Source organism: Canis lupus, chromosome 5 (assembly GCF_048164855.1).
Source record: "Canis lupus baileyi chromosome 5, mCanLup2.hap1, whole genome shotgun sequence".
Classification (NCBI taxonomy): domain Eukaryota; kingdom Metazoa; phylum Chordata; class Mammalia; order Carnivora; family Canidae; genus Canis; species Canis lupus.
This window is the reverse complement of record NC_132842.1, coordinates 36,316,395-36,330,608: the sequence shown is the minus strand read 5'-3', so window position 1 is coordinate 36,330,608 and position 14,214 is coordinate 36,316,395. Positions and strand designations below refer to the sequence as shown.

The 14,214-nt window shown below is 34.4% G+C and overlaps 1 protein-coding gene across 8 annotated transcripts in view; it reads right to left on the bottom strand.

The window, feature by feature from the left end:
* Positions 1-14,214, bottom strand: part of ANKHD1 (ankyrin repeat and KH domain containing 1) — a 118,807-nt gene that overhangs the window by 85,605 nt on the left and 18,988 nt on the right. For all 8 annotated transcript variants that reach the window (XM_072826125.1, XM_072826123.1, XM_072826127.1 and 5 more), the window contains exons 2-4: positions 7,266-7,419; positions 1,738-1,894; positions 591-738 (exon numbers count right to left, since the gene is read on the bottom strand). In XM_072826125.1, the coding sequence (XP_072682226.1) occupies positions 591-738; positions 1,738-1,894; positions 7,266-7,419 (459 nt within the window). The remainder of the gene's footprint in view (positions 1-590; positions 739-1,737; positions 1,895-7,265; positions 7,420-14,214) is intronic.

Genomic DNA, 14,214 nt, shown 5'->3' with positions numbered 1-14,214 from the left:
AATAAAAAATAATCGCTTTTGGGGAAAATATGTCAGTGCTCACCACTCATAACAGCAACCTAACGGTGCTATATTTTATGATATCATTACATATTAATCTTTAAGTAAAGTAGATAATCATATTATCCATCCTATTATAAAATGTTAACTGCTCTTGTCAAAGATTTTGTGTTACACTTGGGATTATTTAGCAAGAGAACAGCAAAACTACACTCCTAAGACAGAAACTAACTTGTGAAAACATGATTATTTTCCAATATTGCTAGAACAGACAGAAAAAAATGAGAAGAATTGAGGTAATCTGGATGAAATGACAATAAATCACTACTTTCAACTATAGCTGTGTATTATTTCTAAACACAAGTTGAAAATATTACTATTACTTCTATGTGTTTCTTATCCATTAGGAATAGTTTTAAGAAAATGGTAGAAAAATGCACCATGCCTAGTTACATGTGTAGGCAACAAAATTATTTATGTACGAGTTTCTTTTTTACCTATTGCCAAAAAGAACTTGGCCTCTAATGATAATTTCTTTGATTATCAAAATCCTTCCACAATTTCAATCAATCAAGATAAGTTGTGCTTACTTGTGCTAATTCATAATACCCTGCTGAACAAGCCAAACAGAGTAGACTTTCTCCTTCTTCTGTATGCTCATTTACACTTCTGCCTTCATCTAACAATTTACGAACAGCATTCACATCCCCATCTGAACAAGCTTCCGCCAGACTACGACTGAAAACAAAACCACCAACAATTAACCAACAAAGAAACACTCAGAATCCTATGATAATAAATTATATTAAATATACACAGAAAAGTGTTGATACAATAAAGAAAAAAATTATATGAACATTTTGTGTGTTTGCAATGCTAATTATTCATGTAAGCCAACCAAGCCAGAAAGGCAATACACTGAATATGAAAACAGCTGTCATTTTTATTTTTCAAAATGTTCTAACATACTGTCATATTAAATTTTATTTTTTATATTAAATTTTTTTTTATATTAAATTTTAAATAAAGTTTTAAAAAGTATTTGATGCACAAGTTTTTAAGCTCTACCAGTGCAATAATTCCCAAGGATATTTGGGGTATAATTCCATGGCTTAAAAATTTTATTTGATAACAGAAGGTGTAATCTATGTAAAAATTTTACTGCACGATGATTAACAAAATCAATCAATCTCAAACTTTAATGTGTGTACAAATCACCCATTTCTTGTTAAAATGCAGAATCTGATTCAGTAGTTCTAAGGTGAGGTCTGAGAGTCTGCATTTTGAACAAGATCTAAGGTTATGCTGATGCTGCTAGTCATGGGCCGTATCTCAGTAGCATGCACCTGGATTACTGCATTAACAACACATTTCACTTATTATTTACTCAAGCAGTCAGCTTACAGTTTACTACTATAATCTTTAGCCCAAGTAACTTCCTTAGAAAGAGAAATAAGATCTTACTTTGGATTTCTTACAGAATCTAGTATAGTACATGCCACAAGAATGCTCAATGAATATGAGTGAAATGCAAGACTAAAAGTATGGTATCTATTTTTATATCCATGTAACATACATATATTTATATATCTACTTAAAATATAATATCCATTCTAATATCCCTTTAGCTAAAGTTTATAATCCCCTCCAAAAGATATAATTAACCAAAAGTTGCTACTTCCCCAAATTCCATTCAAGAATATATTTTACACCCAGAAGAAGTCATTATACACATACGTGTCTACTTGTCCTGCATTGTGGCTATTTTCTGCTCTCATCCGTGTCAGTGCAGCAGCAGCTTCATCTAATGCACAACTTACTGAGGATGTCAGTCTCCGGAGTACCTCAGGATCTGCAAAAGCTTTACCATCAGCAGTTGACAATTTGCCAATTCCTTCAGTGTACATCAATCAATCAGGTAGTGCAGGGGAAGAAAAAGCATAGAAGTACAAATTGTAATTACAAAAAAAAAAAATTAAAAAAAATTGTAATTACATTGCTAAACACTATTATCTAGGGCACAAACAGCATAGTTTCCATTGATAAGGCTGACAATCAGAATATAAGGTTGATATCAATTTGCCACTAATGGCAAAGGCCATCACATAACCACATCTTTACAATGCACGTAATATTAATTTGCCCTACCTAACTCCAAATGTAACTTAACATGATGCTCATTGAGGTAAATGAAGGAAAGTTCTTTCAAAATATATAGTCATACTATAAGATCTCTAGTATAAGATCATATTTTCAGTGGTAATAAAGGGGCTATTCAGCATTAATACAATAAACAATCTGACAGTTTCTCCCTTTGGTTGAAAAGCCACCTAGAACCATCCTCTAGGAAAACAGTGTAAACTAAAATAAATTCATGCTCATATTTATTATGTGCCAGATACTAGGGAGACAAAAAGACAAAAAGGACATAGCTTCTGTCCTCACAGAGCTCACAGTCTAGTAGGACTATTAGATGTGTAAGTTGCCAATAAAACGTTTTCTCTTGATTCAGTAAGGAATCAGTGACAACTGTACAGAAAATTTCACCTGGGCAGCCCAGGTGTCTCAGTGGTTTAGCGCCACCTTCAGCCCAGAGCGTGATCCTGGAGACCCGGGATCAAGTCCCACATCAGGCTCCCTGCATGGAGCCTGCTTCTCCCTCTGCCTGTGTCTCTGTCTATCTCTCATAAATAAATAAAATCTTTAAAAAAAAAAAAAAAAAGAAAATTTTGCCTGATCACTGCTGAAAATAAGAGGAAAAGTCAGTAAAGTTTTGGAGAACAACAAGAAGAAAAACAAGAAGGGAAAACTTGCCCAATAAAATATAAAATGTATTATGCCATTATGTGCAAATTATAACAGTATGATACTTGCACAAAACAGATAATTATGTCAAGAATATACAACAGAGACCAAAAAAAGACCCCAGATTATTTGTAAATTCAATGTGTGATAGATGTGAAATATCAAATCAAAGGAGATGGGAGGGCTCATTTCAAAAACACTCGTCAGAAATTGGTTACCATTTAAAAATTAAGTCAGATCTCTAATTCACATCATTTATAAAAATAAATACCAGGCAGACTGAAGATTTAAATATAAAAGAAAAAAAAAAAAAACCTGAAAAGTACTATCATACTATGCAGTATTTTTCTAATGTAGATGTAAGAGATACTTTTCTAAGCATGGGACTAAATTCCAAATGCCACAAAATAAAAGATTAATACATGTGATATTGAACACTTCTAATTTCAGTAAAAATTTCTATGTAATTAAACACAGTATAAAATTAAGGCAAAATAAAAAAATAAAAATAAGATAAATTAAGGCAAAATAAAAACAGAAAAAAATCAATACCCAATAAATTTAAATAATCATTTATAGAGTATGATGCAACTTACTGTTATTAAAGGAATACAAATTATAAAACTGACAAAAAATTGATTGAGGAGTAAGGGCTTCTGAAACTGTTGATAGGAATGTATACCGGGGTACAAAGTTGGCAGGGTGGGGGCAAATCTGACAAGTTATAAAACATTTATATGTAAACATCCTTTGACACAGTAATACCACTTTCTAATAATTTGTCCTATAAAGATACCTGCACAAATAAGAAAAGCTACATATGAATATAAATTACAGCATACTTGTAATACCAGAAAATAGGAAATAATCTAAGTATCTCAATAAGGAATTGGTAAAATATATTATGGTACATCTAAGCAAGATAATATTATCTTATCCTTTAAAAGAAGGAGAAAGACAGGGGTGCCTGGGTAGCTTAGTTGGTTGAGCATCTACCTCTTGGTTTCAGTTCCAGTCATGACCTCTGGGTTGTGGGATAGAGCCCCATTCCAGTCTCTGTGCTGGGTAAGGGAACCTGTCTGACATTCTCTCTCCCTCTCTATGTGCCCTCTGTCCTCACACTCAAAAAAATAAAATAAAATAAGATAAAAATGAAGAAAGAAGGGAGATAGACATACCATATTATACAATGCTCATAATAAACTAAGAAGCCTAGTAATACCTAATATGTTCTCATAATTAAAAACACAGAGTCTAGGGGCACCTAGCTGGCTGGCTCAATTGGAAAAGTGTGACTCTGGATTTCAGGGTCATGAGTTTCAGTCCTACATTGGGTGTAGAGATTACTTTTAAACACACACACACACGTACACACAGAGTCTAAAAATTCCTCAACACAATGTTCAAAAAGCAAATGAAAATACTGAAGCACAAAAAGAAAATATTCATCCAATAGTCAGCTTGCACAGGTCTTAGAAAGGAGCACATCATTTTAAAATACATCTAACGGGGGGCCTGGGTGGCTCAATCGATTAAGTGTCTGACTGGTGATTTTGTTCAAGTCATGATCTCATGGGTTGTGAAATCAAGCCCTGCATCAGACTCTGCGTTCAGCAGGGGGTCTGCTTGACATTCTCTCCCTCTGCCCCTTCCTAATTCATGCTCTATTTCTCTCTCTCTCTCTCTCTCTCTTTCTCTCTCTCCAAATAAATAGGGCATTGGGTGGCTTCGTCAGTAAAGAGTCTGCCTTTGGCTCAGGTCATGATTCCAGCATCTTGCAATGAAGTCCAGTATTGGGCTCCCTGCTAAGCAGGGTGTCTGCTTCTCCCTCTATCCTTCCTCTCTGCTTGTGATCTCTCTGTCTCTCAAATAAATAAAATCTTTAAAAAAAAAAAAGCCATTGAACTTATTAAAAATAATAAAAATTAAATTTAAAAATCTTAAAATAGGCCTAACAATTTCTTTAGACACAACATTATATCCAACCATGTATGGAGTTCAAATTGTCAAAATACACAAAATTTAAAAATTCAATAGTTTTTGACACCCCCCAGGAAGGCAGGTATCATTATTTTCAAGGATTATTTTCTTTCTATCAATATAGGTATGACAAACAAGCAATTCTAAGGTATCTTGATGATTATTTCAGACTTAATATGAATAAAAAGAGAAATCAAGGAAAGTAAAATGTTTAACGTTATCAGAAAACAGCTCTGAATGAGAATCATGAAGTGCCAGAAAAAAAAGAAAAATGAGTTTAAAACTCTTATTTAGGGACTAAGGAGTAATACAACATGATTGAAGTGTGAGCCTATGCCAGAGAGTAAAAATGTACTACCACCAGTAAACAAAGCTTGATCTGGGAAATAAAAGGAAAGCAAGAGAAGACTTGGAGAAGAGAGATGTCTTTTCTCCACATTTCTCTCTGCTCTAAGCAAAATAATGTAAGGTTCCAAAGCAAAGCAAAAACATAACACCTCCCAAAACTAGAGGATGGTCATGGCACTGCCAATTCAGGAATCTTATACAGGATATCTCTAAATCACAAGTAGGAGACACACAGGAAACCCAGACTCTAAGGGAGGGACATTCAATGTAATTACTAATGTGACCTTTATACCTTTTTTTAAAAAATTACTAGTTCTGCCTTAATTTAAATAGTCTTATTTTGTTGACTCTAATTTTAAGTTTCTATCAGTTGCAAAAAGAACACTAGGTTGCCTAAAGTCAATCTGCTACAAATTGTACCTATGCTTTTCCATAACAGGACAAAGTTAAAGGAGTAACAAGAGGATATCAAGCAAGCTCATTTTTAACATAACATCTAGGTCTTTCCAAGAATAATATAAAAGTGCTCAATTTATTTTTGCTCTTATTTGTCCTATCATTATTTGGTCAAATGTAATACTGTTTTTCTTCAATCAATATGAAATGTGCTAAAAGGCTGCTGTGATTTTTCTGAATATATATTCTTGGACACTATTTTCAAAAATAACCTATACATTCTTCTAGATCAAATTCTTACATGTAGGGCACATTAGTGGCTCAGTCAGTTAAGCAACTGCCTGCCTCTGGCTCAGGTCATGATCACATGGTCCTGGGATCAAGCCCCCACAATGGGCTCCCTTGCTCAGAGGGGAATCTGCTTTTCCCTCTCCTTGTACTCCTCCCCCCGCTTGTGTTCTCTCTTTCTCTTCCAAATAAATAAATAAATCTTTTAAAAGTTTTTTAAAACAAATTCTTACACATATTGAATATGCACATATATTTATGCTAAATAAGTAACTTAAAGGAGTATCATATAAAATGAATGTATCTCAAAAGCAATATACCGAAAAAAAGAAAAGCAATATACAAAGATTAGAAAAAATTAACTTCCTTCTTAAAACAATTTTAGCTGATAAAAGGCTTTCATTAAAGTGGAATGGAAACTCCATACAACAAATAATATGTAGATTGCATAATATAAAATAGTGATAAGTATATATTATTGAGAAAACAAGCTTATCACAGATTTTTCTCTTAAGCTACCACAGAACAAGAAGATGATATACAGCTAGGTATATTTCAGTCTAATTTAGTGTTCAATTTTTATTTAACTGTCTTCTAAGAAAAAAATAGCAATTCATAACTAAGTTACCCCTAGATAAAAGTAAACAAGTAATCACATGCAGAATACCCCAAATCAGTTAATTAAGATCAAAGATTCATAATTTGATGAACAAAATTTATCTCCCACATTTTTTTTTAAGATTTTATTTATTTATTCATGAGAAACACAGAGAGAGAAGCAGAGACATAGGCAGAGGGAGAAGCAGGCTCCCTGTTGGGAGTTTGATGCAGGACTCAATCCCAGGACCCTTGGATCACTACCTGAGCCAAAGGCAGATACTCTATCTCCCACACTTATAATGTAATTGGTAATAAGTAAGTTTTCCTTGATAACTAGCTGATTATCTAAGACTTAAAAACAATGTTGAACCCAGTAATCATCCATTGACAACTTTCAACCAAGAATTTTTAAAATAGAAAATGTGAATATTTTCTTTAGAAAATAAAAAATAGGGATCCCTGGATGGCTCAGCGGGTTAGAGCCTACCTTTGGCCCAGGGCGTGATCCTGGAGTCCTGGGATTGAGTCCCGCATCAGGCTCCCTGAATGGAGCCTGCTTCTGCTCTCTCGCTCCCTCTCTCTCTCTCTGTCTCTCTCTCTCTGTGTGTCTCTCATGAATAAATAGATAAAGTCTTTAAAATAAAATAAAATTCTTAAATAAAAATAAAAAGAAAGCCAGTATCTCCTGAAACTTTAAAAAAAAAAAAAAGAAAAGAAAAAATATAATACATTGTCAGAGTTCAAATTTCATATTATGTCATATATTTTGGGGTACTCTTGTATAGCTTTACACAGATATCTAGACTTTTAAAAGAGATGAAAATAAGAAAACAAGAAAACAAAATTACCTGCTGCTTCTAGCAATGCTTCTAATCGTGCCTGTGTCTCTGGATCCACAGTGCGTAAGTCTGCTCCTTCTGCAGTACTTGATAAGAATATCTCTGATGTTGTTTTCAGTACTGGGTTATCCAGATCTTCTTGGTCCAAAATAAATGATTCGACCTGTTTTTTGAATTAAAAATGCAATATTCATGAAACTGATGTCAATATTGTTAGAATAACTGCACTTTAAGGTAGTATGATTTCTGGTTTGGAATTTATAAATTATTATAAAAACATGGGGCTGTGGGAAGGGACTTTGAGGGAGCCTCCTATCTGCTTATCTTCAGACATGACTACAATATACCTCAGACACACCAGATTCAAATTTCCTGAAGAGCATTATATCTTCTGTGCCTAGCACAGAGCTTGTAAAACAGCTTTTCTTTTCTTTTTAATTTATTTTATTTTTTATTATTTTTAAAGATTGTATTTATTTATTCATGAGAGACACAGAGAGAAGCAGAGACATAGAGGGAGAAGCAGGCTCCATGCAGGGAGCCTGATGTGGGACTCGATCCCAGGACTTCCAGATCATGCCCTGAGCCAAAGGCAGGTGCTCACACTGAGCCATCCCTGTTTTTGTTTTTTTAAATGTAACAAGTACATTAACATAGTCCTTGGGAAGATGTAAACAGGCCTAGATGTAAAAAGACTAGACAGCATGGGTAGGTCATTAAAGCACAGTTTTTTCTCTCTTCTAATCAATTTATTAAATTCTGATTCTTCAACGAAAATAAGACATCATACACTGGCAAATATCTGGAGCCCTATATACAAGAAAGCTTCATGAAGTTAGGACCCATACCTGTTTGTTCAATGCTCTGTTCTCTGGGCTTAAGAATACCTCATATAGGGATCCCTGGGTGGCGCAGCGGTTTGGCGCCTGCCTTTGGCCCAGGGCACGATCCTGGAGACCCGGGATCGAATCCCACGTCGGGCTCCCGGTGCATGAAGCCTGCTTCTCCCTCTGCCTGTGTCTCTGCCTCTCTCTCTCTCTCTGTGTGACTATCATGAATGAATAAAAATTAAAAAAAAAAAAAAAAGAATACCTCATATATAGTAGGTACTGAATCTGTATTTACTGAAATGAATGAATAGCATAAGCAAAAGCAACTTATGAAAATAAACACATACTCCTCTAATTTCAAATCAACTTAATTCTTAAATGAATTTTCTTAACAAATAAAATATGTACAATCCTTCTGAAAAGCAATTTGGAAATATGTATCAAAATGCTTTAAAAGACTCATGCCCTTTAACTTAGTAATTCCATTTTAAGGATTCTTTTTTTTAAGATTTTATTTATTTATTCATGAAAGACACAGAGAGACAGAGAGGCAGAGACACAGCCAGAGGGAGAAGCAGGCTCCCCTGATGGGAGCCTGATGTAGCACTCGATCCCAGGACCCCGGGATTACGCGGTGAGCTGAAGGCAGACGCCCAACTGCTGAGCCACCCAGGCGTTCCGTATTTTAAGGATTCTATCCTTAAAAAGGTATCTGAAAGCAAGACAAAAATATGCAAGGATGGTCACTGCACATGAATTCAAATTCCAAAAATGAGAGGAAGAAAACTAAAATTGGTAATTTGATAAATACATTCTGTCAGTTATACGACGGACTACCGTACAGTCATTAAAAACAATGTTTCTAAAGCAAATTTAGTGACATGAGAAAGTATTCATAAAGTGAAAATCGTAAGATTCAAAACAGTATGATCTTTATTTTGCTAAAAGTATATATACATACATGCATATAAACATGAACAAGACTATCATGTATATAAACATGAGTATATATTTATGTACCTAGATATATCTACAATATGTAAATACAAATATAAATACATACATACATACATATATTTGTATGTAAATACAAATATAAATAATAGTGAAAGGGAATATAAAGGAAGGGAGAAGAAATGTATAGGAAATATCAGAAGGGGAGACAGAACGTAAAGACTGCTAACTCTGGGAAACGAACTAGGGGTGGTAGAAGGGGAGGAGGGCGGGGGGTGGGAGTGAATGGGTGACAGGCACTGGGGGTTATTCTGTATGTTGGTAAATTGAACACCAATAAAAAATAAATTAAAAAAAAAAAAGAAAAGTAAAGCCAAGAACTGCAAAAAAAAAAAAAAAAAAATTGTAAATACATACAACCAGGGAGGTTAACATATTTGTAGACAGAAAAACAGGAACAGAAGGTTAAGTACTTCTCCAAGGTCACATAGCTAATAAATGACAAAGACAGGTTTCAAACCCCACCATAGAACTACACAGTTTATGCTCTTAACTACTAGACAATGCTACTTCAGGACCACAGTATTTGGACTACATTATTTGGCATATTTGGCTATTTTGTCATCAGTTTCATAATGGCCACCAAATAAACGTCCCAACAAAGACTGTAAAGTTAAAATGATCTGGATACATTTTATTACCTCATGAAGTACTAAAATTTTACAAAATAAATCTTTTAACTTTACATCTAATAACATTGAGCCACATTACTATGCTGCTGCAACACAGCTTCTTTAATATGTAATTACAGACAAAGATGCCAGTAGATAAATGTGGCCTATCAGTTGTTAAATGATATGAAAAGATAACCGCTTGTACAATAAAAATCACAGGCCCGGGCAGCCCCAGTGGCGCAGCGGTTTAGCGACGCCTGCAGCCTGGGGTGTGATCCTGGAGACCCAGGATCGAGTCCCACATCGGGCTCCTTGCATGGAGCCTGCTTCTCCCTCTGCCTGTGTCTCTGCGCCTCTCTCTCTCTCTCTCTCTCTCTCTCTCTGTGTCTCTCATGAATAAATAAATAAAATCTTTAAAAAAAAAAAAATCTCAGGCCCAAGAAATTATTAGGTATTTGCAGATACATATACTTGCCAGTTATGAGGATAGATAAAACCATCATGCCAGATTCTGGAATTTTTTATTACAGATGGTATTTAGAAGTTATCATTTTTATTTCATAAAAAACATTGGTCTAATGTGGCATTACATGTACTACTGAGTCAAATACAGATTTGTGTCATGTAATATTTTAAAAATCCAAGTTAGAATTCTCTATTCTCTCTTACTCATTTCCCAATATTTACTGAAGTCCTATTTTATATGAAGCACCTTGACAGTACAAAAATGTTGGTAGAAGATATAAGTCAAAGGCAACATGACTATCACAAAAGGCATCGAAGAGAAATAAATGGTACAACTACCATTTAATGCATTAAAGAGAGAGAAATTGCTTCCAGCCCCAGGAATGTAAGACTTTGCACAAGAAACAGCATATAGGTTAGGCATTGGGAATAGAGGCAAAAGGGAATGAAATTAAAAAGGGGCTTGAAGATGCATTCGGAAAGTGATGAATGGTCCACTCTCAAGAAATATAAGGTCCTTCATATACTGCTGGTGGGAATGTAAATGACACAGCTACTTCAGGAAATAGTTTTGTGGTGGTCCAAAAATTAAACAGAATAGAATAAACATATGACCCAGAAATTTCATTTCTATCTACACAAGAGGATTTAAAACATGTCCATACAGTAATCTGCATACAGGGATCCCTGGGTGGCGCAGCGGTTTGGCGCCTGCCTTTGGCCCAGGGTGTGATCCTGGAGACCCGGGATCGAATCCCACATCGGGCTCCTGGTGCATGGAGCCTGCTTCTCCCTCTGCCTGTGTCTCTGCCTCTCTCTCTCTCTCTCTCTCTCTCTGTGACTATCATAAATAAATAAATTTAAAAAAAAAACTTAAAAAAATCTGCATACAGGTTAATAGCTATGTTATGTTCAATGGACAAAAAATAGAAAAAAAAGTCTATCAACTAATAAATGAATAAATAAAATATGGTATATATACAAATAATGGAACATTATTCTGCCATTAAAAGGAATAAGTACTGACACATGCCATAGCATAGATGAACCATGCAAATACTATGCTTAATGCAAGAGCAAGAAACAAGAAGTCAATTATTGTATGATTCCACTCATATGAAATGTCTAGCATAGACAAATTCATGGAGACAGAAAGTAACTTAATGGTTTAAGTGAAGAGTCAGAGAGGGAGGGATTGCAGGGACTATTAATGGGTCTAAAGTTTCTTTCTGGAATGATGAAAATGTCTGGAATTAGATAGTGGTGTCTGCTGTACACCTTCTAAATATACTAAAAAACCATTGAATTGTACACTTAACATGCTAAGTTTTACGGTATGTAAATTTTATCTCAAATTTTAAAAAAACCATAAAGTACCTAGAGCACCACTACAGCTTTAGGCTAGAAAGAACTGGAGATAGATTTGAATAAGACCGGGATCCCTGGGTGGCGCAGTGGTTTAGCGCCTGCCTTTGGCCCAGGGCGCCATCCTGGAGACCCGGGATCGAATCCCATGTCGGGCTCACGGTGCATGGAGCCTGCTTCTCCCTCTGCCTGTGTCTCTGCCTCTCTCTCTCTCTCTCTCTCTGTGTGTGTGACTATCATAAATAAATAAAAATTAAAAAAAAAGATTTGAATAAGACCATGCAAAAGGTGACAGATTGCTCATCATCTACCTGTCACCACCACTAAGAGAGAATCAGTAGCAATGTCATCCTGGATGTCAGTAACAGTAGTATCACATACACAAGACAGCACATTCCTAAGTGCTTGGGAAGAACCAAGTTTGGGAAAAAAACAAAAAATAGAGATATGTCCCTTGGCTTCAAGGGGCTTATAACTTCTAAAAATTATAATTCACAAGACAATTTATTCAGTTTAATTTTCCTACATCTTAAAATACATGTAAATTCACGTTTCAGTTAGGCAACATGACATAATGGAAAGAATACTGTACTACAGATCAGGAAAATGAGATTGAAGTATCACTTTCACCAGGCACAATGTGTGACATTAGACATGTCACTTTCTGCCTTTCTGATGTTTCATTTCTTCCTCAATAAACAAAGACAAAACCTGCTCTATCTTACAATGCTATTGAAATGATGAAATAAGGCAAAATAATTTGAAAATAATAAAATACTATATAAACGTAATTTTTAGAATACTAATTCTGTGTAATTAAAACTCATTTGTCCTGTCCCTTACCATAGGATCTATCTTCTATGACCTTTCAAACTGGAAAAATGATATTCACTAAGAATCTCACATGATACACTTTCATCAGAATTCCCCTGAATTCTTTTATTTTTATTTTATTTATTTTTTACCAGTTTCATTAGGCTATAACTAACACATAACATTGTATGAGTTTAAGGGGTTCAACATAATGATTTCATGGATGTATATACGGTGAAATGATCACCATAGTAAGTTTAATTAACATCCATCACATCACAGTTAAAATTTTTTTCCTTGTGATGATCACTTTAATTTCCAAGTGTAGTTTTAGGCATTTTATACTTAAGTTCTGACCCAAAAGATCAAATTTTAGGGGCTCCTGGCTGACTCAGTCAGTGGAATGTGCAACTCTTGATCTTAGGGTCGTGAGTTTAAGCTCCATGTGGGATGTAGAAACTACTTAAATAAATAAAACTTAAAAATAAATAAATAAATAATAAAAAGATAAAATTTTAAATATCTACACTTGTGGGAAAAACCTTAAGTTTCCCGGAATGAGTTGTGGTATATTTAACTATACACACAAATGATTTGAATATAATTAGATGTACTAAAAAAGCACTCAACTCTAATATATCATCTGTCCTATCCTCTCTAAAATTTTAAAAGCGAGTCTCAATGTGGAGTCAATAAAAAGACAAAATATCCAGTTATACCTATCACTTTGGGAATACTTGTGGCGTTACTTTTGGTAGTTCATAAATATCTTACCCGGAAAAAAAAAAAAAAAAATCTTACCCGGTAAAACTACTGAAACACATACTCTTGTAATTCAGATTGCAATAGCATTATCTCAACTAGACAACACAGAAACCATCTATAGTTACATGAAAATACTAAATTAGACTAACATAAAAGGCTTGGTATATCTAACATAAAAGTCTTGGTAATGTAGTCCCAAAAAACACATCTAGAAAATAGGTAAGTCCAAAATAATGTTATATCTAATTAAATTAGTCTTTATCATGTAAGTGAATAAAGAAGCTCCAAAATTTCTTACATACAGCTAAAGGATCACAGAAATATACCTACTGCTCAATGATAATTACATTGCTTCCTCTATCCAGCAGCTACCCTGAATAGCAAACATAAAGCATCCATTTATAGTGGTACTGTTTTTGCCAGTGACAAGAAAGTTTACTTCAAGTCTTAAAGGTTGCAGATTCTTTTACTATCTCCTGATTAGGTACAAAAACAAAAGATGGAAGAAAAAAGATGAGAGGGAATCTGGCCCTCAAAAAACTGTTTTTCTCTTATAGGTAATCTTTTCTAAATGCTACAGGCAAAACACTTTGTCTTCCTTCTCAAAAGTCTTTTCTCTTGCTCCCTTCTTTTAAAAAAAAGCTGAGAGTAGTAGCTTAAAACAGAATTTAAACAAAGGGGGGCAGGGTAGAAAAAGGGAACAAGCATTTTCTCCTTTTTTTTTTTTTTTTTAATCCCATCTGGCATTTCTAAAATGAACAACTGGATGGATGGCAACAGTGACTAAGAAGATTAACCACAGACTCAACTACTATCACCTTGAAAAAACAAAGTCAATCACCTGGCCAAAATCTAGTTAGAAAAATCATTTATTAACCCAGCTACGCTTTGGCCAAAACTCAATTCCACTAAAAAACAACAACCAAAACCCCCATATAATTTCTATCAAGTTTAAGTACCAGTGTTACAATTAAACTTTAACAATATTAATATGTTTTAAGTCTTACAAAAGTAAAACGATAAAACCTCACCAATACATTTGTCAATAACCAATTGCTACCTTATCTAAGGTATATTTCTGGAAATAGCAAT